General features: G+C 53.0%; 2 protein-coding genes across 6 annotated transcripts in view; one reads left to right on the forward strand and one right to left on the reverse strand.

Moving 5' to 3' along the window:
- Nucleotides 1–1,169: 1,169 nt before the first annotated feature.
- Nucleotides 1,170–10,871, reverse strand: DOK2 (docking protein 2). Of its 2 annotated transcripts, none has more exons than XM_021299004.2 (5): nt 10,647–10,871; nt 9,537–9,833; nt 9,306–9,414; nt 8,173–8,354; nt 1,170–8,101 (listed from the first exon to the last, which is right to left on the reverse strand). In XM_021299004.2, the coding sequence occupies exons 1-5, from the start codon at nt 10,707–10,709 to the stop codon at nt 7,211–7,213; spliced, it is 1,542 nt and encodes a 513-aa protein (XP_021154679.2). In that variant the 5' UTR covers nt 10,710–10,871; the 3' UTR covers nt 1,170–7,210. The 2 variants fall into 2 exon arrangements, with proteins under 2 accessions (XP_021154679.2, XP_021154678.2); XM_021299003.2 differs by having other exon boundaries at nt 9,306–9,417; nt 10,647–10,868.
- A 943-nt stretch (nt 10,872–11,814) lies between these two features.
- Nucleotides 11,815–22,905, forward strand: part of XPO7 (exportin 7) — a 39,248-nt gene continuing 28,157 nt past the window's right edge. For 2 of the 4 annotated variants that reach the window (XM_065040903.1, XM_065040904.1), the window contains exon 1: nt 11,815–11,944. In XM_065040903.1, the coding sequence (XP_064896975.1) occupies nt 11,927–11,944 (18 nt within the window). In that variant the 5' untranslated portion in view covers nt 11,815–11,926. Of the gene's footprint in view, nt 11,945–14,681; nt 15,255–22,905 lie in introns of those variants that run through there. The other 2 variants (XM_065040900.1, XM_065040902.1) reach the window with 2 other exon arrangements.

Below are 22,905 nucleotides of genomic sequence, written 5' to 3' on the forward strand. Positions count from 1 at the left end.
CAGGTGGAGATCCCCCCTAGCAGAGCCCCTGCCCGCAGAAAGCTCAGGCAGACGCAGCCGCAGGTTTTAATTAAAATTAACCATTGCCCGCAGCTCCTGGACACAATTACTCAGTCACCAGGTATCAATTCCACTGATGGGGAGTGTAATTAAGAAGTGAGTGTTTCTCCTTCCCCAGCTGCCACCTCCACCCTGGCACAAAGCAGGGTGATGCTTGTCCCCCCCTGGCTACCACGGTGTCCCCTGGGATGTCACCCACCCATTCCCAGGGCTCCTTCACTCCCCCCAGGCTCTGGGTACCAATTTCTCCTCCAGCCTGTGCTGCGAAGCATCGTGCAATCACAGTGCCGGTGTCAGCCCAACCCCTCATTAAGTGCCATGCCCCCACTCGAGTAATTACTCCTATTTATATCCGAGTGTTCACAGCCTGCCCTCGATAAAACCCCTGGCTGCTCCACCTCCCGCCCTCCTGTCGCTGACACAGAGCAGCCGCTATTTTTACCCCTCTCCCCTGGAGATGCTTCGTTCCCGATTCCAGCCGTGGGATTGAAAGCAACTCTGTCGCACCCGCCGCCCCCTTCCCGGGGTCCCTGGGGTGGTGACGGTGACACTTTCCTGGGCAAAGCTGGGTGGGTTGCCCCTGGGTGGGAGACTGAGAGTCTGACTGTGATTTATTCTTCTCCATCTTCAGGCAGGAGATGCTCTGTTTCTGTCAGATGTGGGATTGTGTTCATCCAGCTGCAAGCTGACGCCGGACAGACCCAAAGGAAAAGCCCCTTTGGGGTGGATCCGTGTCCAAATTGCTGTGAAAAAAGCCTTTTTTCCCAGAATATTGGCTCCCGTTAGTGCTTTCCAGGGGCTGAGCCCACCCAGGGTCAGTGGATCCGAGCAGCAGCTCCATAGAGGTGACACATGGTACCAGTTCCCGCTGCCTGATAAAAATAGAAATAATTCTTTATTTTCACGCCAGCTATTTCAGATGTAATTGCTGCATTTCAAAGAGGAAACGCAGCTCTGAACTCTGCATTAACACCTATCGGTGTCACTTCCCAAGGCAAGCAGAGCAGCACTCGATGTGCGTTCTGCAGCCCCGGGTGCCGAAGCGCCCGCAGACGCTCAGGCCATTGCAAAATGGGAAAGGGAAAATGCCCTCCTGTCTGTCTCTGAACGCAGGGACGAAAAGGAGAACGCTTCATCCTATATTCCAGCATAAATCCAGCAAGGGATTCTGCTTGCAGGGCACTTGTGGGACAGCACCAGCCTTGAGCATCCCACGGGGATGCTTCACCTCCCTCTGTTGGGACAGCAGGTCTGGGAACCAAATATTCCTTAATATTCTATTCCAAATATTCCTTAATATTCTATTCCAAATCATAGAATGCTAGGGATTGGAAGGAACCTCAAAAGATCATCTAGTTCAATCTCCCTGCTGGAGCAGGAACACCCAGATGAGGCTACACAGGAAGGTGGCCAGGTGGGTTTTGAATGTCTCCAGAGTAGGAGACTCTACAACCTCCCTGGGCAGAAATGGATGCAGCTTAATATTCCTTAATATTCTATTAGTATACTTATACTTCCTTAATACATGTATATCATCTCTGGGGGAGCTTGATGCTGGCTCTGCAGAACTGCCAGCATCCCTGCTGCCTCACCCTGAGTGTGGGGACACTGTGGGGACATTAACCTAAGTGCACAGGGATTCTCTTTGGTTTTAAGCAGCGACTGATGCTGCTTGCGACCCTGTGCCGGGCTCCTGCTGCCACTGACCCTGACGGGCACAGCCCCTGCTCGTCTCCCGGCAAGATGCATTAGTCATTCCCAGTGCGTGTGGAGCCATCTGGATGGGATCGGCCCTTCTGCCACACCACGGAGGATTGTTAACACAAAGCATATGCTTTGTTTGAAATTAATAATAATTTTGGGCTCTCACCAGCTGCTGGTAATTGGCTCCCCTTTCGTAGAGATAACCGAGAGCAGCAGGGTGGAAATTCAGCCGCTTCCCCAGCTCCTTTTCTAATGAGATGAGGCCCTGGGAAAGGTGGTGGTTCTTCAGGGGACAGTGTGACACCGGCCCTGTGATGGCTTTTAATAACAGGGACATGTGCCCTGTGCCACGGTGACACAGAGCACTGGGGCTGCTCCAGGACACCAGGGTCCCCTAGTCAAACCCAGGGGGACCAGACCCTTCCTGGGCATCCACCCGGCTGGGGCAGGGCAGGTTTCAGCATCCTCGTTTGCTGTTTAATTATTGCTGTGAACAGCAGATTAGCAGAGGGCGGATTTTTGCGTTTTCTTGCTTAGGCATCAGTCTGGGCAGGTGGGTGTCGGGAGGCTGGTGGGGATATTTATATTGCAGCCCTGACAAAATCCGTGTGCGGGGGCGCTCTGTAAAACATACAGAGCATTATTTTTGTTCAAACGGTGCGTATTTAGGTAATGGGAACGTACTGAACGCGTCCGCTGCAGCAGAGGCATGTGGGAGCTGAATCTCCGGATTCAATTTAGGTGTTTAAATGCAACCTGGCCCTACAGCACAATGGGGTGAGCGGGCAGGACTCAGAAATTCGGGCTCTGGCCACATTCTGCCCTTCTCCATCATGGGATTCCCATAATGAAAGTGTAGGAGTAACATGCAAAAAAAAAAAAAAGAGCTAAAACGCTCTCCCAGGCTCCATGAAGTGCTGATGTAATACAAATTGTTGGTATTTTAGCCTTGGTGCAATATTCAGCGCTGGGAAATGATACGGAGGGATTATTGGGCTCGGGGTGAGATGCGGGAACAGTCCCTCCTGCTCCCATTACCTCCCACAGCCCAGCAAGACCAGAGTTCCATAAGAACCTCCATCCCCTGGACCAAACCCAGCAGCAAATTGCCTTTCCAGAAGGGAACTGCCTCCCCACACCCTTGGCCACCAGCCCTTCTCCTCTTTTCTAGGTCCGAGAAGCAAATTCAGCTGCTCCTTTGGTCCGGGCTCTGCACACCATGCTCTCCTGGAGCATCCCCAGTCTCATGGAGCATCAGGTTGGCCTCAGTGGGAGAGCCCAGCTGCATCCTCCTGCATCCCTCCATCCTGCAGAAGGATGCTCCCCAAACCCTGCCCAGCCACAGGGTATTTCAGTGCTGGGGGGGTTGCTGATGCTGCAATATGCCCCTTGCAGCTATAGGGCTTTTTTCTCCGTTATACATATCTCCAGATGGGTGGGAAGGAGAGGGAGGACACGGGACACCCAGGGATGCTGCTGGGGGGGTGTGGGCTGGCCGAGGTCCCCGGGATCGATGCAGGTGGGTTTGCGGGGGCCAAACACATCACCCCACAGCTGAGCCGTGGCCGGCAGAGGCCACGGGATCAATGCGGAGTGATGGAAATACGGCTGCGGACACGATGCTTTTACAGCTTCCTTCCCCAAGAAAAGCTGGGTTTTATGGACTTCTGGCAATTGGCAATTAATTTTGCTGAAGCAAAGGGCAGGAGGGCAGGCCGGCTCTTTAAGGGCACCCACGCAGGGGTGGGGAAATGGGGAAAAAAGCCTCTTTTACCCCCCCTCTTTGCCTGTACAGTGCTCAGCAGAGTCTGGACTGATGCCTTGTCTGCAAAAACGCAGCAGTGACCGGTTCTGCCTTCTCAGGCCACCAAAAAGGAGAACATAAAGCAGGCTGGGTGAAGCGAGGAGTTGGCTGCAGCTCCAACCCGTGGCCACAGTCATCACCTCCCTGCTCCTCACCCTGCACCTTGTCCCCAGCATCATTAACTCCCCATCCCGAGGAGGCAACCAGGAGCCCCAGAGCTCCCCAAACGAGACAGGCGGAGAGAATCCAGATCATCCCAATTAGGCGATTCATTTTCTGAATGAAGGGCCCTGCTCCGCCCTGCGCAGCGAACGTGATTGACATAAATCCCGGCACTGATTAGGGACTTGTCATTTAGCACCTATAATGCCTCCCTCCTAATAGTATTAGGGCCTCCTCGACGAGACGCTAATGCAGTTTGCAGCTGCATCGCTGGCGCCTGGGATTCGGCGGCCGAGCGGCGAGCGCGCTGCAAAGCGAACACGTCCCTAATTCGAGGAGACAGTAATGAAAAAAGAAGCTACTTCGACAAGGTGCATGGAGCAAGGGGAGGGAAATGAGCCCGGTACACCCGGCCCCGGGAGCATCATCTCCTGACCATGGGCAGCATCCCCATGCTGGTTACTCGGGGAGCTCGCTCCTGCTTTATTTCTCCATGTTGGGGTGTCCGTACCCCTTTTTCCTCGCTCTGCCCATCCAAACCTTGCCAGCCCCGCCATTCCCCGGCATCATCCCTGTTTTATCCATGGGGCTGCATCCCTGGTCCATGCCCATCACCCTGGGATGCAGCTCCCGGAGGGTGCTGGGGAAGATGGGCAGGGGCTTTTGCTGGACCCTTTAAGCTCAGAACAAATCTCTGTTTTGATTAGCTTGTGCTCCTAAATGATTTATAATCAGCATAATACAATAACGACAATAAGTCCCTAATCAGATTAAAGCGCTCTCCATTTGTCTGGGGCTTTGCGCTGTAATCTCTTCCTCCCTTCTCCGCCATCGATTTTGTTTTCCGAGCCTCGCTGAGGGCTTTTCCAGCCTTCGCATCCTCCTTACCTGGGCTCGATAGTCCAGGACATGTCTCCTTTTCCACCCTAAAACCCCGTCCGTGCCGATGGGGGAAGCTGCGAGCGATTTACTCCAGCAGCAAAACCCCCGGCGCTTTGCCCGGCCCGTGCTGCTGCGTCTGTGAAATTCGATTAGTGCCATTCGCAGCGACTCCTCGTTAGCCTGCCTGGCATGGTACAAATCTCGTTAGACCCACAGGATCTTTAAGTGAAGTCCAGAAAGTGTTTCCATTTCTTTGCTTAATGAAGAAAAATAGCGGTGGAGGAGGCTGGAAGGAGCGAGGATTGCAGCAGGGAGCTGGGCTGGAGGGCGGCAAAGAGAGAGGACTGTGTTAACACCGATTAATAATGAATAACCACTATAATGAGCACTAATTAATAATAGCGCATGCTTAAGCGATTGATTCCCGGTGAATGGCATCATTCCGTCAGGAGTCCCCATCGCTCCAGATGACCAAGCCGGTAGTGCTGATGGATGCTCCTGGTCATATTGAGGGCTGGAGATGGGAACCAGCGTGATTGGGGATGGGGATCAGCCTGGCTGGGGATGGGGATCATCCTGGCCAGGGATGGGGATCAGCCTGGTTGGGAATGGGGATCATCCCGGCCAGGGATGGGGATCACCTCTTGTTGCCATAGGAACAGACCCAGGAAAGGATGGGGGGCATGGGCTGAGGACCACCTCCCATCCCTCCAGCCCACCCCGTGTCTCCAAACCTCTGCCCACATCATCAGCAAGATCTGCCATGGTCTGTGCTCTTCCTTGCTCTAAATTTTACTCACTGGTAAAAAAACTGTGAAAAACTTGTTTGTTCTTTTATTTTTTGACCCGTTTTATGGTTTTCTGTGCAGGGACCCCACCGCTGCCTGCACGAGGGACTTGTTTGTTTTCCAGCCCCTCCGATTCGGCGTGTGATAGAGACGGAGCTTTAATCAGTGCAATATATAAAGCACTTAATTTGCCTTATTAAAAGTCTGCACTTTGGATTTTCAGGATCCGGGAAATTAACTCAAGCACCTAAGCATTTATTTGATTGAAAGAGATTATAAATAATTCATGCCTTTTCTTTGCCTTCGGTGACAGACCTGCCAGGGTGCTGGGGGACCAGCAGCGGCTCCTGAGCTCCCTCCATCATGTTGATGGAGCTGGTGGGTGCTAGAGATGGTCTGTTCGGAGTGATGGGCACTGACAGAGCCCTGGGAGACGGTTCTGTGCCAGGAAACCATCTGCTGATGGGGAATTGGGGCTGGTGACTCTCACTGTGCCGGCTGAGGGGCTGCGTGTCCCCAAGCAAGGGCTGGAGGAGGAGGAGGAGGGTGACCCAGAGCAGGTCAGGCTGTGCCAAGCCATGTACTGCTCTCAGTGTCCCAGGAGGAGAGGAGCCAGCCACTGAAATCACCATGACAATAAAGCTGAGTATTTCATCTATAATTCAGAGGAACTGGAAAGTGGGTTTGTAGAAAAAAAGAAGAATTAAAAATAAGAACATGGCTGAGACAGTGGAAATTTATACCGCTGTTCTTGCTGAGCAAGGATGCGGCATGACCATTGGGCAGGATCGGTGCTTGGCCCCAGCGCTGGCTGCTGGGGGGACCGAGCACATCCCAGGGGGGCTGGGGGCTGCGTGTGGCCGTGGTGCCATCCCAGCAAGGGCTGAGTGGACAAAAAATGGTGTGGGCAAAGAGAAATCTGCAGGCAGCGTGTTTGCTGTCAGCTGTGCACTGCTCGCTGCATCTTATGGTGCGGGGTGTGTGTCCTGGGGGGTCAGCATCACCAGCCAGCGTGGGCTGAGCATCCTGCGGTCGTGCATCATCCGGATGAATCATGGGGTGTGGGATCTGCATCCCTGGGGTGAGCATCACCAACCAGCGTGGGCTGAGAATCCCTGGGGGTTGCACATCGTCTGGCTGCCTCTTGGGGTGTGGGATCTGCATCCCTGGGGCTGAGCATCCTGGAGCTGTGCATCGTCTGGCTGCATTTTGGGGTGTGGGATGTGCATCCCCGGGGGTGTGCATCACCCACCAGCACGGCCTGAGCATCCTTGGGTGGTGTTGCGTTGTCCAGCTGCACCTTGGGGTGTAGTATCTGCACCCCTGGGGTCATGCATTGTCCGGCTGTATCTTGGGGTCCAGGATGAGCATTGTCCAACTGCATGTTGGGGTTTGGGATGTGCATCCCCAGGGGTGTGCATGGCGGAACTGGGGATCTTGAGGTTTGGCCGGGTGAGGACCGGGGGGGCTTGTGGTCCGCAGGAGCCCCCGATGCTGCGATCCGGGGGTGCCGGAGCCGCGAAGGGGCTGCCGGAGGGTCCCCTGCCTGCTCGCTGCCTGCCCTGCCCGTTCGGCGAGCGCACGCTGCCCTCCAGCGGCTGCCGGCCCCGCAGCTGCCCAGATGTGCCCCGCAGCTGCCCAGATGTTCCCCGCCGCTCTGGAGAGGATGCCCTCACCTCCTCCCCTCCGTCCATGGGTGCGCTGAGCTGGGGGGGTCTCAGCTCTGCCGGGGAAGGGGGTCCCAGTTTGGGGGGTTGGAGCTGCGGGAGGGGGGGTAATTCCTCTCCCCTCCTCCCCTTCCCCATCCCACTCACTGCAGGTCCCTCTTCTTGGCCAGCTTGAGGACCACGTTGTCATACTCAGTGTCCCCCAGCCACTCCTTGCCCTGCAGCAGGAAGGGCTGCCGGGCTGGGACGGGTCTCTTGGGCACAGCGTAGTCATCCTGCTGCGGGTTGTAGGGGTACTCGTGCCCGGGGGGCTCCTCCACGGCCGCCTGCAGCCTCCACGCCTCCCCCTTCACCTCCTCAGGCTCGTCGTAGATGGTTTGGGCAGAGACACCCTCGGGTTCATCGTAGATGTGCTCGGGCTTGGCGGCGGTGGGGCGCGGCGGGGGCTGCTTGCTCATCTGTGTCCTCGCCTCCCCGATGCTGTGGTAGAAGGGATCGGGGACATCCTCGGGGCCATGGGCCACGCTGCTGAATTTATGAGCCACGAAGGTCTTGGTGATGGTGTCAAAGGGGACAGCGTACTCGCATTCAGTGGTCGTCTTGGCTGGAGCATCCTGCCTCCGTCCCGGGGGGGTCCCCCGGCGCAGGGCATTGCAGGGCTCATTGTAGTGGCAATCGGCACTGCAGGGGGGCAGAAAAGCTCCCGACAGCTCCCCAATCCCTGGGCCGCTGCTGGGGGGCATTGGCAGCTTGGTTTTTGGCACCTTCCCCTCCCGGGCAGGCTCCAGCGAGGGGCACTTGGTGGCACGGGGCTCCTCGTGTCCCTGCGCCCAACTGGGCATCTTGGTGTGGCCGAGTGGCCGGGGGGCATCATCCCCAGGGCCTCCCCATCGCGGTTCCTCGGCCCCCCGGCCCCGGTGCAGGTTGATGGCCGACTCGATGGCCTGGAAGATCTCGTTCCCTTGCCGAGTCTCAAACTCAAAGTTGCCTTCTCCGGATGCGCAGCGCCGGCCGGCTTCGAAGGAGAAGGTCACCTGGGGAGGGACAGCATCAGGTCCCTGTGTCACATCCCACCGCCAGCCCACCCTCCCGGTGTCCCCTGTACCTTATCCCTCCCGAAGCGCCGCAGGAAGCGGTAGGGCCAGCTGTAGATGATGTCCAAGGTTTGGAAGTCCAGCAGCTCCAGCGCCTCGTCACCTGCTCGCAGGATGCACCGGCCCCAGAGCCGGCAGCGCTCGGAGGACTCGGTGGCCCTGACCGTCACCTTGAACACCTGCTCCAAGCCGGCTGGGGACGGAGGAGGGTGGCTTTTATAGTTTAATAAATAATAACATTTAATAATAATTTAAGGTTAATAGATCTGAGCAATGTGATCTAGTTGAAGATGTCCCTGCTCATGGCAGGGGGTTGGACTGGATGAGCTTGGAAGGTCCCTTCAACGCCAACTACTCTGTGATTTCAATGATTTAACACCTGCAAGGAGCAGGGCTGCATCTCCCACCACAAAGAGGTGCTGTGGGGCTTGTGACCCCCCCACAGCAAGGCATTTGGGGCAGCAGCATCCGGCCGATAAGGGCTGAAGGGGGAGCAGCCCGAGAGTGCAGCGACAGCCAAACCGCAGAGCAGGAAGAGCACAGAGATGCTATTTCGGGAGATTTTCCACCCAGCCGCCGGCACGTAGACACGGCGGGGGCTGCAAAACTGGCCGAGGTGCCTGGGTAAGGGGGGGATGAGATGTTGCAGGTGCTGGAGTGAGTTGAGAGAAGGGAACGGAGCTGGTGAGGGGCTGGAGCACGAGTGTGATGGGAGTGGCTGAGGGACCTGGGGGGTTCAGCTGGAGAACAGGAGCTGAGGGGAGACCTTCTGATCTCTGACCTGCCTGAAAGGAGCTTGGAGCCAGGGGGGTCGGGCTCTGCTCCCCAGGAACAAGCGCCAGGAGCAGAGGAAACGGCCTCAAGTTGCACCAGGGGAGGTTCAGGTTGGAAATTTGGGATCATTTCTTCCCCAAAGGGCTGTGGGGCATTGGAACAGGCTGCCCAGGGCAGTGCTGGAGTCACCATCCCTGGAGAGGTTGAGCAGATGGAGATGAGGTTCTCAGGACACGGGTCAGTGCCAGGGGTGGGTTATGGGTGGACTCTGATGTTGAGGGGCTATTCCAACCAAATTTACTCTATGTCTGCTGCATCCTGTGCCAGCAAACCCCACTCTGCTGCAACTTCCCCCTGTCCCTGTACCCACCTTTCCCCTGCGAGCTGTACAGGGAATTTTCCTCCATGGAGAACTCGCCATCGGTGCCCAGTGATGTCTGCTGCCCGTTCTTCCCTGCCGCCCACTCCTCCCTGCTCCTCTGCTAGGGAGAGAGCAGCAGGTGAGCGAGGACAGAGCATCCTCCAGCCTCCCCCATCACCACAAAACCCCAGGGACTCCCAACCATGGCTCCCAATGCCCCCCAGTTATCCCAGCCCGTACCGGGAACGCCAGCTCGCACAGCTTCAGGATCCAGCCGTTGGCCTCAGCGCCATCGGCAGCCAGGAGGTACCGCTTGTCCGTGGTCTCCAGGAGGAAGGGGATGGTGTCCCTGGGGCAGGTGGCATCGCCGCTGGCCTCGGCCACATGCACGCAGTCGCTCAGCTTCACCAGCCGCTTGCTGCCCTCGCCTTTCCGCAGCTTCTCAGCGTTCGGTGGCACCGAGCCCTCGAAGAGCTCCAGGCGGGCGGTGGAGCAGGAGCTTTCACGGTATAAGATGCCCCAGAATTTCCTCCATTTCTGCCCATGGGGGAGAAACAGTGAGAGGAGTGAAAATGCAGCGTCAGGCCGTTCTGATTTCACCCTTCCAGGTGGATCGTGTGAGCCCGGGACAGGGCATCAGTGCCCTGGTGGGGTCTTGCACCAGTGTTGGTGGGTTTAGGCAGAATAAGGAAAAGCATCCCTGACACAAGCATCACAACATCACCCGGCACCAGGATCCATCCCGCCTCCCCTGCACCCCCCTGCGAGAGCACTTGCAGCTCTTTATTTCCTCCATCTTCACCAAAACCACTGATTTTTGGGTTCCCGGCTTGCCCTGTGAGTAAGCAGCAATTAACAGCATGTCATGCAGAGGTGGAGGGGAAGCAGCGGGAGAGGAAGTTTTGCCCCAAAAATCGGTGCAACCCCCTGTCCGCTCCCCACCCTGCCCATGGTAGGCCCCCTGCAGATGGTGGCCATGGGGACGAAGCCCCAGCTTTGCCTCCCGGGGACACTCGGGCGGCTCCTTCCCCTTCTTGCACAAGAACCGTTGCCAAACCCCAGTCGCCATCAGCCACGGAAGTAACGAGGCTCGGGGGGTTGTGCCGGTTTGTCCCACAGCTCTGACCCCCTCACGGCGGGGGGTCTCTTGGTGACGTGTCCCCAACACCATCCATCCCTGTGACATCGGTGCAGAGCATCCCCATGGGTGTGAGCATCCCGCTCGCTCTGGGTCCAACGCCCTTTGCACCCCCGTATCCAGCACAGCCAAGCCCCACCACGAGTCCCCCCCATTTTCAACCCAGCCAAGCCCCACCATGGGGTCAAGCAGCCGCCCCACCACCTCCTCACCTTCCCGAAGGTCTGCTGGAGCTGGAGGTGCAGCACACCCTGCTTCACCACCGCCTCTTCCATCCTCCGGCCACCAGCACCCGCCGCCCCCCCGCCACTGTCCCCCCTGTCCTGCTGCCCCAGGGGGGTCCCGTCCCACGGCCCCAGGGGGGTCCTGTCCCGTCCGCGCTGCCGTTGGGACAAGTTGTGACGTCCCTGCGTGTGACGCACGGTCGGGTTCTTCTGCTTCCTCCGGCTTCCTGTGTCTGGTGGCTCAGCAGAAATTGTGGCTGTGCCTCAGTTTCCCCATCTGTGAAACGGGTCTAGAGGCTGCGCCGCTAAGGAATGACCCCCCAGCCCTGACCCAGTGCTCCCAGTAAGGGCGGTGCAGCCCCCCAGTGACAAAACTGGCCTCGATGCGGCTGGGAAGAGGGTGAGGGGATGAGGCATGTCCCTGGCTGGTGTAACTGGGAGTACTGGTGTAGGGGCTGCTGGGGCACTGATGCTGGATTGGGCCACTGGTGCTGAGCTGGAGTGATTGAGGGTGCAAGGAACTGGGTGCAGGGATGTGGTAGTAGGACACTGGGAGCGCTGGTGCTGGATACTGGGAGTACTGGAAGCACTGGTGTAGGGGCTGCTGGGGCAGGAGGTTGATCCCTGCCTGGGCTGACTTGAGGCCACTGGTGCAAGGAACTGGGGACAGGGCTGCAGGACACTGGGAGCACTGGTGTTGGGCACTGGGTGCGCTGGTGCTGGGCTGGGGTGACTGGAGGCCACCAATGCAACGAACTGGGTTCAGGGATGTGGTTGCAGGACACTGCGAGCACTGGTGTTGGTTACTGGAGGTACTGGAGGTACTGGGGGCACTGGGAGCACTGGTGCAATAACTGGGTGCAGGGATGTGATAGCAGGACACTGTGAGCACTGGTGTTGGGCACTGGGGGCACTGATGCAGGGGCTTCCGGGGGACTAAGCTCGTCCCTGCCCGGGATAACTGGGAGCACTGGTGCAGGGAACTGGGCACAAAGCCGCAGGACACCGAGAACACTGGTCCGACCCACCGGGCTCCCTGGGGACGCGCGGCCCCTTTAAGCGCCATGTCAACAAATCCCGCCCCTCCCTCCTCTGCGTCGCCGCCGTCGTGACGTCACCCGCGCCGCAGCTCGGCGGGGCGGCGGGGTGGGCGTGGCCGGGCGGCGTGCGCAGGCGCGGAGGCCGCGGCGCGTGCGCGCGGGGCGGAGCGGGGGGGGCGCGGGCCGGGCCCGGCGGAGGCGGAGGGAGCGGAGCATGAATGGAGCAAAATGGCGGATCATGTGCAGGTGAGGGGGGGCGGCGCCGCGGGGCCGCCCCCGGGGACAACGGGGGACGCGCCTCGTCCTTCCCCGAGCGCTCGGGCTGTGCGGGTAGGGAGCCGTGGGTAGGCCCGGCGCGGCGCGGCCCGGTGAGGGGAGGTGAGGCCTGGCCCGGCCCGGCCCGGCGCGCCGGGGATGGCAGCGCGGCCCGCAGGCCCCGCGGGGAAAGGGCCGGCCCGGCCGCGCTGCTGCCGCCCCCGCCGTTCCTCGGGTCTCCGCCGCGGGTGGGCCCGGGGGCGAGCGGCCTTGGCGGGCGGGCGGTGCGGCCTCCCCGGGCCGGGTTACCGGGGGCTCCGGCCTTGTGTGTGTGTCACCCCCGGGGCTGAGCGCGGCTGCACCGCCGCCGGTCACCGGCCGAGCGGCCTTTGCCTCCTCCCGCCAGTTTTCCAGTAGCGAAAATTTGGGGGAATTCGGGTCCCCTCCATCGTGGAAACGAACAAGCAGCTGCCAACCCCCCATCCCGGGGTTGTGTCCCTGCAGCCGCCATCCCCCCCAGCTTTGAGGTTTGCACCTTTGCTCTTTTTTCTATTCGCAGCATGTTTTGTTTTCCAGCTGCCAGGCTCAGGTAAAGTGTTTGGTGTTGCAAACAAACCCCTGCGTGGATGGGAGTGTTGCCGGTGTGGACAGGAGCCGGTGACAGTGGCTTTAAGCAAGTCAGGTTTGCGAGATGGGCTGGAAAACCCTGTGAGGATCCGGTGCTGCCACTGAAAAAGTAAAAATAGGAAACAGCGAGGGGGTTTATTTTTGCATAAAATTTTAGCAGCACGTGCACAGTGTCCAGAAGGCTCCCTGAACTGCAGTGACACGGGTAGTTGCTTATTATGCGTGCAACTTTGAAATAAATATCTTTTTCACATGCTACCCCTGCGAACCACAAGGGTGAGCAGTTTATTAACTTGCGATGGAGCCGTGCGGCGCGCAGGTTGGCTGGCGAGGTTGCTGGCAAATGCCTCCTGGGTAATCTCAGGGGGGGAGAGGAGTCGCTGCCTTATTGAACAATTCACAGGCTCTACATTTGCTGAAGAAACTCTGAATTCGTTTGCTGTGAGTCGAATGGCGCCTTTAAAACTCAGCTGGCGACCCCGCACTTGGATGCTGAGGGCGGGTGAAATGGCTGCTCTTGTTGCTTTAAAACTGTGCGCAGCCCCTGCTTTTCTTTGTTAAATATTGAATTGAGCAAGTGGAAGTTTGAGCCCTAAGAACAGGGTTGCGATGGCCGTGTTCGGCTTGGTTAGTTAAAGTTTAACATCAGAGGCTTGGAAGATGTTTCCCTCGGAGGAAAACTGATTTGCAAATACGGTTAAGGCACCTGCAGTTTGGCGCAGTTCCTGTGCAGGACAAATATAGCTGACAAAATTGTTATGTGCAGCGACTGGATGGCGTTTGCTTGCTTTTTATTGTCTTTTTTTTTCTTTTTGCTCTAGGTAAAGACATTAAGCAGTAGCTCTGAGGAGCCTCATGAGTTCCCTTCAGAAAGCAGACCGCAAGGTTCCCTTTAAAACTAGACTTTTGTGGCTGGAAGAAGTAGCGGGTTTTATTAATAGATTGAATTTTTGGGGAGAGGTCTTTCTGTGGCTCGAAGCACCACCCTTTTGGCCATAAGATTTGAATTAAACTGCAGAGGCTCCGCTCTCAAACCCCGTGTTCATTTAACAGAGCAGTTATTGAGTTATCCAGCATCACGGGGAGATGTTGACTATCAGTGTGAATAATTGAGAGACTTGTTTTTACGGCATATGCTGTGGGAGCTGCTCCTGTTTTAATGGGAACAGGGGTTTGCAAATAAATACCGGCTGTCAGAAGCTGTGCGGAGTGGGGGTTTGTCAAATATTGGTGAGAGCTTTGGGTTGGGTGTTCCACGTTCCCAGTGGGACTCCCTGGACTTGTATTGATACCTGGTGAGCAGTATGTGATCAAGCACAAAAACACCATTTATAGATTGCAGTTGTCGTGAACTTATTTGCAGTATGGAGCAACAGTGAGGATAAAGACAAACTTTGAAGGCCATAACGAAAGAGAATATCGTGTTCTCGTCTTTGAGAACTAGATGTGATGCAGGCTGTGAGTTTGGTCGGTGGGAACCGTGGGGTCGGGGTTTAGCGCTGGTGCTTCCCCGCGAGCGGCCCTTGGGTGCCTGGGAACAAAGGCCGCAGTGATCCCGGTGCAGGAGCCGAGAGAATCAGATGATTTCGTCTGGCCAAAAAGAAATCCAGCGGTCTCAAAGCTTTTCCACTTCATATGAAGCTCATCCGACCTTGTTTTGAATTAATATTTCTGTCTGTTCCAAGTCTTGTAAACATCACTTCAGCTTGCTCACACTGGACACAGCGGAGACCAGTGGGGATGTTGTTGCTGTTGGCTCTGTGGGCAGATACAGGTCCCTTTCCCCTTTTTTGCCCTATTTGAAAACAGATTGATGTCATCTTTGTCTTTCTCCCACTTTCCTGGCCCCTTTGACGTTTCCCATTCTGCTGCCCAGAACCGGGATGCACTTACTTGTTAATGGGAGTATTCCCTTGGGAGAAGGTTTGTTGTGGGACAATGATGAATCCTGTCACTGTCTATGTTGAATGTTTCATTTGTCTTGAATTTAAAAAAATCATTGCACTGATTAGGAGTTGCTGTCTCTTGTACGTTTATTATTACTTGTTCTCAGTAGCTCAACTTCAAGTTGAAATGGAAGAAATTTGGGCCCATGAGAGGAACAAGCCAGGTGCTGAGATGGCTACTTGTAATAGAACAAATCTGGCATCTAAAAAGGAAATTGCGTCCCTTTTCTTGCTTCCACGCTATCTGCTTTTAGGTTTAGAACTGGGTTTTTCAGATCCCAGAGACTTGCACTGGGCTTTTTATCTTTTTAACTGTTGGATGAGCTGACGGCGCTTTGCTCCAAGCTGGAAAAGATCCGTGTGTGGAGCAGTTGTGTGTTTGTGCAGGTTCAGTTCTGCTGGGGCCTCCAGTAGCTTCTTTAATCTCAATGCAGTTGTGGAGGAAGCTCAGTGGAGAAAATAAAAGTATGAAAGTGTGTTTGAGTGGAAGACGGGGATTTTCTCATTGGTGTTGGAAGCTCCTTTGTGCCGTGTTCAGGTACCGGGGGTCACAACTTGTTTTTTTGAGACTGTTTCCTAGGACGATTCCTTCTCCATTCCTAATAAGATCAGATCTTTTTTTTCTTCTGTGTTCTAAAGGACCTTGTTTTGGCTCCAACACAAAATCTAATTTGGCTCTAGCAATCCATAGTGTTCAGCTTGCTCCAGAGGAAGCCCTGGAGACGAAGGTGCGTGTTTTCCATTCGATATCTCAGTAACCCTGCGCTTGCTTGGTAATAGAGTCACGATGTAGCCCCGCTGCCCAACTACGCATTGCTCCGAATACTCGTTTTGTTTGTTTTACATCAAGCTTTTACCTTCTGTGTGTCACTGAAAGCTCCTGTTGAGGCCTTGGGTTTATTTCAGAATAGCCCAAGGGAATGCGCTGGACCTGGGGAGGCAAGAACACTGCTTAGACTAAAAATAGAGCTCATTTCTTTTGCAAATTAGGCTTTATTTTAAAGTTCTGTGATATTTGCGTGTGTGTTTTTAAACAGCTCCGCGTGGATGCTCCACAGCAGAGTTGCAGAACACAGTGGTGGGTGCTGAGACTTGGCTTTCAGCCCAAAGGTGAAGGGATCAAGTTGCGCTTCCGTATCTCCAGATCTCAGCTGCCCAACTTCGATGTAGGAAAAACGGTCGCTGCTTTTCAGGTCCGGAGACCCCACAGCCAGCAGTTTAATTCTGCTCCCCAGCTGACACCTGGAGAATATTTTGATTTTCTGGTCAAACCCGGTTGATATATGCATGCAGTTGTTGGTTATCGTGGTGTCCTCGTTGGTTATTTTTACTATGTATTAGTTCTAACAAACTCCTAAAAGGTTCTGGCGGAGGATAGCTGCTAAACCACCCAGAAAATATCTCAGCAGAAGCTTGACATTTTTGCTTTTGTTTCTCCTTAAGGACAAAATGTGACGTTTATTGCCGGTCCCTGCTAACTGCAGTCATGGTTTGTCGGTGGGAAGCTCGTTGCCCTGCTGTGGTCAGGATAAAACATCAGCTTCACGCTTGACATCTCACTGGTGGTGTACTCTGGATATTGGCTGATGTAAGGTCTCCATTATGCACGTGCTTTGAGAGCCTGATCCTTCTCTTCCTTCTCCCCTTGCTTGTTGTCCTCCTCTGAAAATCAAAACTCATTCTCCAGGCTGAAAAATGCGTGATGCTTTAGAAAAATAACGCGCCGCCATTGAGTGCTGTGAACAAGTATTTTTTAGTAGCTCTTTGACGTTTTAAGCTGGTTTTGGGTGCAGTACCTGGAGCAGGAGCACTGGTTAAACATTACGCTTCCCAGGACTTACCTGGTACGAGTCCTGCATGTAAATGAACACGCAGCAGAGAGCAAGAAGTTATGGGTTAGTGCTAGCGGAGAAAAAGGTGTTTTGTCTTTTAGCAGACTGCCTTGTTTGAGGTCATTCCAGCTGCATATACAGTATAGGAGCACTTATTTCTGCCCATGGCATTTTGGTAAATTGTGGGTTTCCAGCTGAAATGTTTAAAGCTTACAGTTGTCCTGCTAACGTATCGTTCAGTATTCTTGTATCATTTACTAATAACACAAGAACAAGGAAATCAAACAGGAAGGTATTTACAAGAATCAGGCAAATTGTGTCCATCCCTCCCTGTTTCAGCTGAGTGCTTTGCTGGCTTGATTGGTGTCTAAATTTGATTTCTTGTAATGAGGAGCTTCTGGTTACTGAGTGAATTCTGTAAAAGGAGATTGTTATTTTTTTCAAATGGTAACGGGGATACATTGAAGATTCTTTCCCGTTTTGACGTACTGTTTTCTGCAGCTCATGTGCATCTTCTTGCTCCAGTCTGTCCACCTGGTGTCCACCCAGTCTGATCATCGCTTAAATAAGATTCATCAGAAAGATTATTCTTAGTTAAGAAGTTGTTCAGTCCCCTTATAGCAGGATTACCAGCAGACCATGTGTGTTCTTGTGTTGTAAGATCAGTTTATAAAATAAATAACCTGCATTTTTCTGCTAAACACCTCCACTTAGGATCATCCTTAAGTCCTTTCCATCCTTTTTATCTATTGCCAGTAAAATGAGCTCTGTATCCATGTACCCTGTGGACTCGCAGCTCGAGATCCGCGCAGGATTCATGTCTGTCCTGTGGTGGCATTTTCTGTAACGTGGTTCTTGAACGTATCTTGAACTGTATCACCCAAGCGTTTGGGTTGAATTCCCGCATGAAAGCTCCGTGCCCCGTGTCCCTGGTTGTGTTTGTGAACACAGTGATTACAGGAGTTAGAGTCCAAGGACATCATGCTGGAAAGTACCAATTCTGTTGTTTCTCTTCTAGCGCTTGATAATGTAGTTGACACCAGTTTAACCAGTAAGTTGAAGGTGATTTGCAGCGCTTGGATTATTTTGCCATTTCTGGATGGTGAGTTTGAGCAGCCCTGTAGCAGCTTTAATATTTCAAACAATCGGAGGTGCCTCTAGAGTTTTGAAGGCGTTTGGAAGGCTTGTTTTCTCCTGCACCATCATCTCAGAGCACAGCTTTGTGACTCAAACAAATTCTCCTGCTGAATGCGAAGCACAGACCCAAGTTGTTGGGGTTTTTTGGTAGTTGGTTCTCATTTGAGTAAAACACTGACTGCTCGTGGTGCCTGGGCTGTGATATTGATTATTGCAGCGCAAGGTGGCTCGTTCTGCAAAGCTCGTGTGCCCTGAAAGTTGCCTGTTATCTCTGTTAGAGACAAATCTGATGCATTGGCAAGCTCTTCTTAATTATTCCGTGGCTGTCGGTTTATGCAGAGATTCTGTGAGCATCTGCAAGTCCTGATGGCGCAGAATTTGAGAGTTTTCCTTTGAAAATTGTAGCCTTCAGTCTGTTCGCAGTGCTGCTGGCCTCCGAGGAGCGATCAGCTCACTTCAGACATGCCCTGTGTTAGAAAGCGGAGCATTACCTTGCCTTTGCTTGGCTTTCTGAGCAGGGAGCTCAACAAACGGCTGTCCTTGTGGAGCTGAGCCTCCATAAAATTATGCACTAATATGTATTTGTAGCCAACTAGAATATTGAAGAGTTTCTCAACAGTTTCACCACCCGCTAAGGGGATCGTGTTCCTCCACTTCAAGCTCTTTGGGATAGAAACCGCCCTGTGTAACGTGTTGTCTGTACTGAGTTCCAGGGAGTGTTAATTTGAAGTGTTTCTGTGGGGCTGGACGTGGAGTTGCTCTGAAGGTCTGTGCAGTGAACTGGCAGAGCTTGGGTCCCAGGCAGCCCTGTTCTGTCTTCACCTTGGAGAAAGGAGTGAGAGCTCCGTATTGATTCCCAGAGAGATGCCCGAAAATCCTAGTGCAATAAGTAATTTGGGGAAGTGCTGGAGGTAGGTTTGCTTCCTCTGTTAGCAGCAGGGGGGTGGAAACAGGGGTTTGTTGTTCAGATTTTCTTAACGAATGAGCTGGGAGACCTTGATTTTTCCAGCTATGAGAACTTACCAAGTGCATCACCTTGGTCCTTGGCAGTTAATAGTTGCATCGCTCAGCTTAAAAGCTTTTTTATTTTGGTTGAAATACCTGACATTCATCAGGTGACCCCAGGCATTCCCTGAGCCTTAGCCACTTCAAACACCAGAGCCCTTTGACTCCTGCCATGCCGCTTCATTAGGTTGGTTGAACCGCAGGATTTCAGAGCCCTGGCTGCGTGCTGCATCTTCTTCCTCCCTGTTTTCCTGTAAGATTGTGGAGGAATTGAACAAAGCTGGAAAATGCCCACAGGTTTGGAGAGCAGAAGCCAGCGTAGGACTGGACGTGTGGTTTCAGGTGTGCGTTAGAGGAGCGTGTGCCGCAACACCATGCGTGCCAAGAGTACGTGTGTTCCTTACACATAAAATGGTCAAGGGAAAGGAAAAATAGATCGTGGCCTCTTCCCACCTCCGGGGTGTCATGTCCTGGAGGTACACGGGTGACTTTGTGTGGCCTGGAGGTACACGGGTGACTTTGTGTGGCCTGTTCATAGTGAGCGAGGACAGAAACATCTCCTTGCCTGCCCCGCACTCACCCAGCGCTTGCAAAGTCTGACTTCGATTATAACATATGGGGGAACCAGTTGAGGGACATTAAAATGGATGAATGTGCTTGGGACAAAAATAACTGTATTAAACATGTTGCAGGATCTCTGGCTCGCGGAGTCAGTAACCAGAAGGCAGGAGGAAGGAATGTCTTGGAAACAATGTGTGCCGGGAGGATTCACAGGAGCGCGCATCCTTCAGGGTTAGAACCACCAGGCAGCAGAGGAGTTTGGGGACTGATCTCGTTAAGCTAAATACTCCATTTGAGATGTGTCATCTGGGGGGTTATCGCTCTCCTGCTCCCCCCGGCCGATGGGCACTGGCTGCGTGTGTTTCCTTCATTTTCCAAAATGGGAATTGTCAGCATGGCGAAGTCAAACTCTATTGAACTAAACCTGCCTAGAGCTCATTGCAGCCCTGGGATGTAAAGAGTGTTGCTTAAGCAGCCGTGTAATACAGGATCAATTCCGCAGCCGGTCCCCGGGGCTCCTTTTAGGTGGCTGGTACTTTCCTTGTAGTATTTATCATTTTAAAGGTGATCACACATTGTTTATCTTCACCATGGGGAAAACACTGAATGGTGACGAGTATTATTTGTAGCTTCCAGTATAAATGAGATTGATAGGTTGGGGTTTCTCCACATTTTGAGCTTCACAGCTCCTCTCGGTGGCCAAGCATCTGAGGCCAAGATCTTACCAAGGAGGTGCCACATACAGGGGAAAACTCATTTCTTCTCAGTATTTGATATTATTAAAGAAATAAGCGATGACATGATGCAGAGTTCACCTGAGGTGATGGATTGGCAGTTTCTGCTTGTTGCTGGCGGGGGAAAGGGGAGTGGAAGTTTTGCTCATCATTTGTCAAGTTTGCTGGTTTGTGCTAAATAAACTTTCCCCTGTTGATAAACATTTCTACTACTTACAAAACAAAAGCATCAGTCACAGGGTGTGCTGTGTTACCCTTCAGTGTAGGGCTGAACTTCGCTTTGGGGAGATGGATCCAAAATATGATATTGGTGTTGGTGCCCGGTGGTTCACGTTGTCACGTAACCTTTGTAGTGAGATGTATGAGAGAAATTGGAACATGTGGTTGGGTTTTCTTACAGTGTAAAGTGCTTTGGGCGTACTAGCATGTGTTAAAAGAGTGTGGAACTGGAGAAAAATCCTGGGATTTCAGTGCTGGCCTGCGAGGGGCAGATAAGAGCAATTCGGGGGCAGATAAGAGCGATTTGGGGGCTGGGAGGCTGTGACGCAGCAATTCTAAAATACAACTCTCCCAAAACTCCAGGCCAAGCACAGAGTCCTTGTCCCACCCTGAGCCCTCATCCACCTCCTCGCCCTCAGGGCTGCACAGGGCTCGTTTCTTCTTTTTACATCATCTTTGGAGCTGTTTGTTCTCAAAGGAGCGATGAACGCAGGTCCGGGTTAGTAGTAAATGTATTTTCGGTGCTGTTTTTGGTCCCGGCTCACCAGACTCGTACCTTTGTGTCCTGGCATGTAGCACTCGCAGGATACCCGAGCGTCTCCCTGTTTCAAACACTGCTGTCTCATGCTTTCCTCCTTATCTGGAACGCGCAGAGCCCTTGCCCTGCATAATCGTTATACTAAATGGTATTTTTTTGTTATCTTGGTTGAAAGAGTAGGGATAATCCCCGCCTAATTGCTACCCCAGAGGCCCCAACATCTCTGCCTTTGGAAGCTGGGGCTGACCCGATCTCTACCCCGTTGCCAGGGTAAAATGCCCATTCACAAACTTGAAATAATTGGATGAAAACTCCCACGTTTGGATGTGAGTTTTGCTGCTGAGTTGCTCTCATTGGCTTTGGTATTTGTCCTTGTACCCTCAGACACTCTCCAGCCCCCTTCCTGAGGAAGAGGAATCGAGTGAGCTTTAATTTGAGGGTTGTCTGGGCAGAGACCCTCAGGACAGCTGATACCAGGCAATAATAGGCGTGATATTAAAGTATGTTTAAAACCCGAGGTGGGTGGTTGGCTTAATCTAGAGTGCACTTTATTCTGCTGGATAATTTGGACAAGCTTTTCCATGTGTGTGATCTTTTTTCATGGGAAAACTCTGCTTTAATAACCGCGGTGTCATTAATAAGGCATTGAATGGTGACCTTGTGTGCCGGATCTCCCGGGCAGCAGATGGGCTGTTCGCTCGGCGTTTTTGGAGCGGTTTTGTTGGAGTCCTGGGGGTCGCGTGTTCCCGGTGGCTCCGGGGGAGTTAAGGAGCCGTGATGTGCAGGAAGGCTGGCACAGAATGGGCACCAACAAGGGCGTTTTGTCACTGCCAGTGTCACACAAAAGGCGCCGTGTGGTTCTCGCCACCGAGTCCCAAACGCTCGCAGGGAATTAGCGTTTCATAGATGCATGAAGAAAACTGTAGGGCAAGCCCATTCCTGAACATCGTGAAGAATTCGTGCAGGGTGGTGTGAAACTCTTAAAAGTAGATATTTTTTTACAAAATTGTAAACCACGTTGATGGGTTTGATGTGGGATCATCGCTGTTCCATCGTACACATGTGGACCGAATGGCTTTGGTCACTGTTCAGAAACGCTCACAAGGATTTGGGAGGAAATTGTGTGTTGTCCTTGGGCTGATACACATGAACAGGCACCTCCCAACTGATTTTAAATAACTGAACGTGGATCTGTACTGAGAAACGACAGGTTACTGCCAAATGCTTAATCAGAGCTAATATGGTTTATAATAGTTTATTATTAATAGTGGTTTATATTCATTTTAGGTTTCTGAGGGCTTTCTGCGTAAAGCTTTAGTCTTTGGGTTTTGCTTTTGTCAATCCCAAACCTGTATGTTGAACTGAACTGCTGTCGGGCACGTGGCAAAGTTCTCTGATTTCTCTATAAAGTCGTGAGGCTGTAAAGGCAACATTTTCCATATTAAAAAATATATCAGAGCTCTGGAATCTGGTACAAGGTACAAGAATTGGACCCTGTTGGTAACTCGCCTTTTGCATAACAATCTCTTCTTCAAAAATAAATGAGGCGACTGATAGCAGCTTTTTTACAAACACAGAAGTCAAAGCACAAAAGTTACGGTGTACTTGTAATGATTTACTCCTGGAATCTTCAAATGTAGCCCCTAAAGCAGCTGAAAATACCTGCTTATTAATCTAGCAGTAAGAACCTGGGGGAATATTTATGGCCATCTGCGAAGCCACTTTTTAACTAGGACACCTAAGATTTCGCTGGGGGAAACCATCTGCCTGGATCACAGTTTATGGCAAATATTTTCCAGTTGTTTGGGCACACAGAATCTGCCTGCTAGTTTTATTTCCCTTTGAACGCGTTCGCAGAGCCGCCGCTCAAAGGCATCCATCCATCCTTCATTCGCTCTGTTCGGCTTTAGGTATTTTTGGCATATATAGCGGAGAAGATTTAACGTGAGATCCTTCCAGCAGCCGGGGATGCTGAAGTCTGTTATGGTGCCCTGCAAGGGGAATATAAACCACGTTTGTGAGGGAGTTGACACCGCATAACATAAAAACTGGATGCGAGAGTGTTTTTTGCTCTTTAAAATGAGCAGGTGAGGGTTGTCACTGTCGTAGCACAAGGTGTAAGAGGTTTTCCAGAGCTCACCAGCCGCAGCATGTGGTGCGGTCAGGCTGGGTGAGCCCTGACCTTGGGGGTGGCTGCCTGTTTTGAGGTAAAAAAGGTAAAAGCAGGGGGGCAATGCCTTGTCAGGTGTAACAGGTCGCTGTGAAACTTCTGGATGGGTAATTCAGGTTAAATGCATTTAGCTGATCAAAAAACAAACCAAGCTGAGGCAATAAAATTATGTATGTGTGTATA

Source organism: Columba livia, chromosome 25 (assembly GCF_036013475.1).
Source record: "Columba livia isolate bColLiv1 breed racing homer chromosome 25, bColLiv1.pat.W.v2, whole genome shotgun sequence".
Classification (NCBI taxonomy): domain Eukaryota; kingdom Metazoa; phylum Chordata; class Aves; order Columbiformes; family Columbidae; genus Columba; species Columba livia.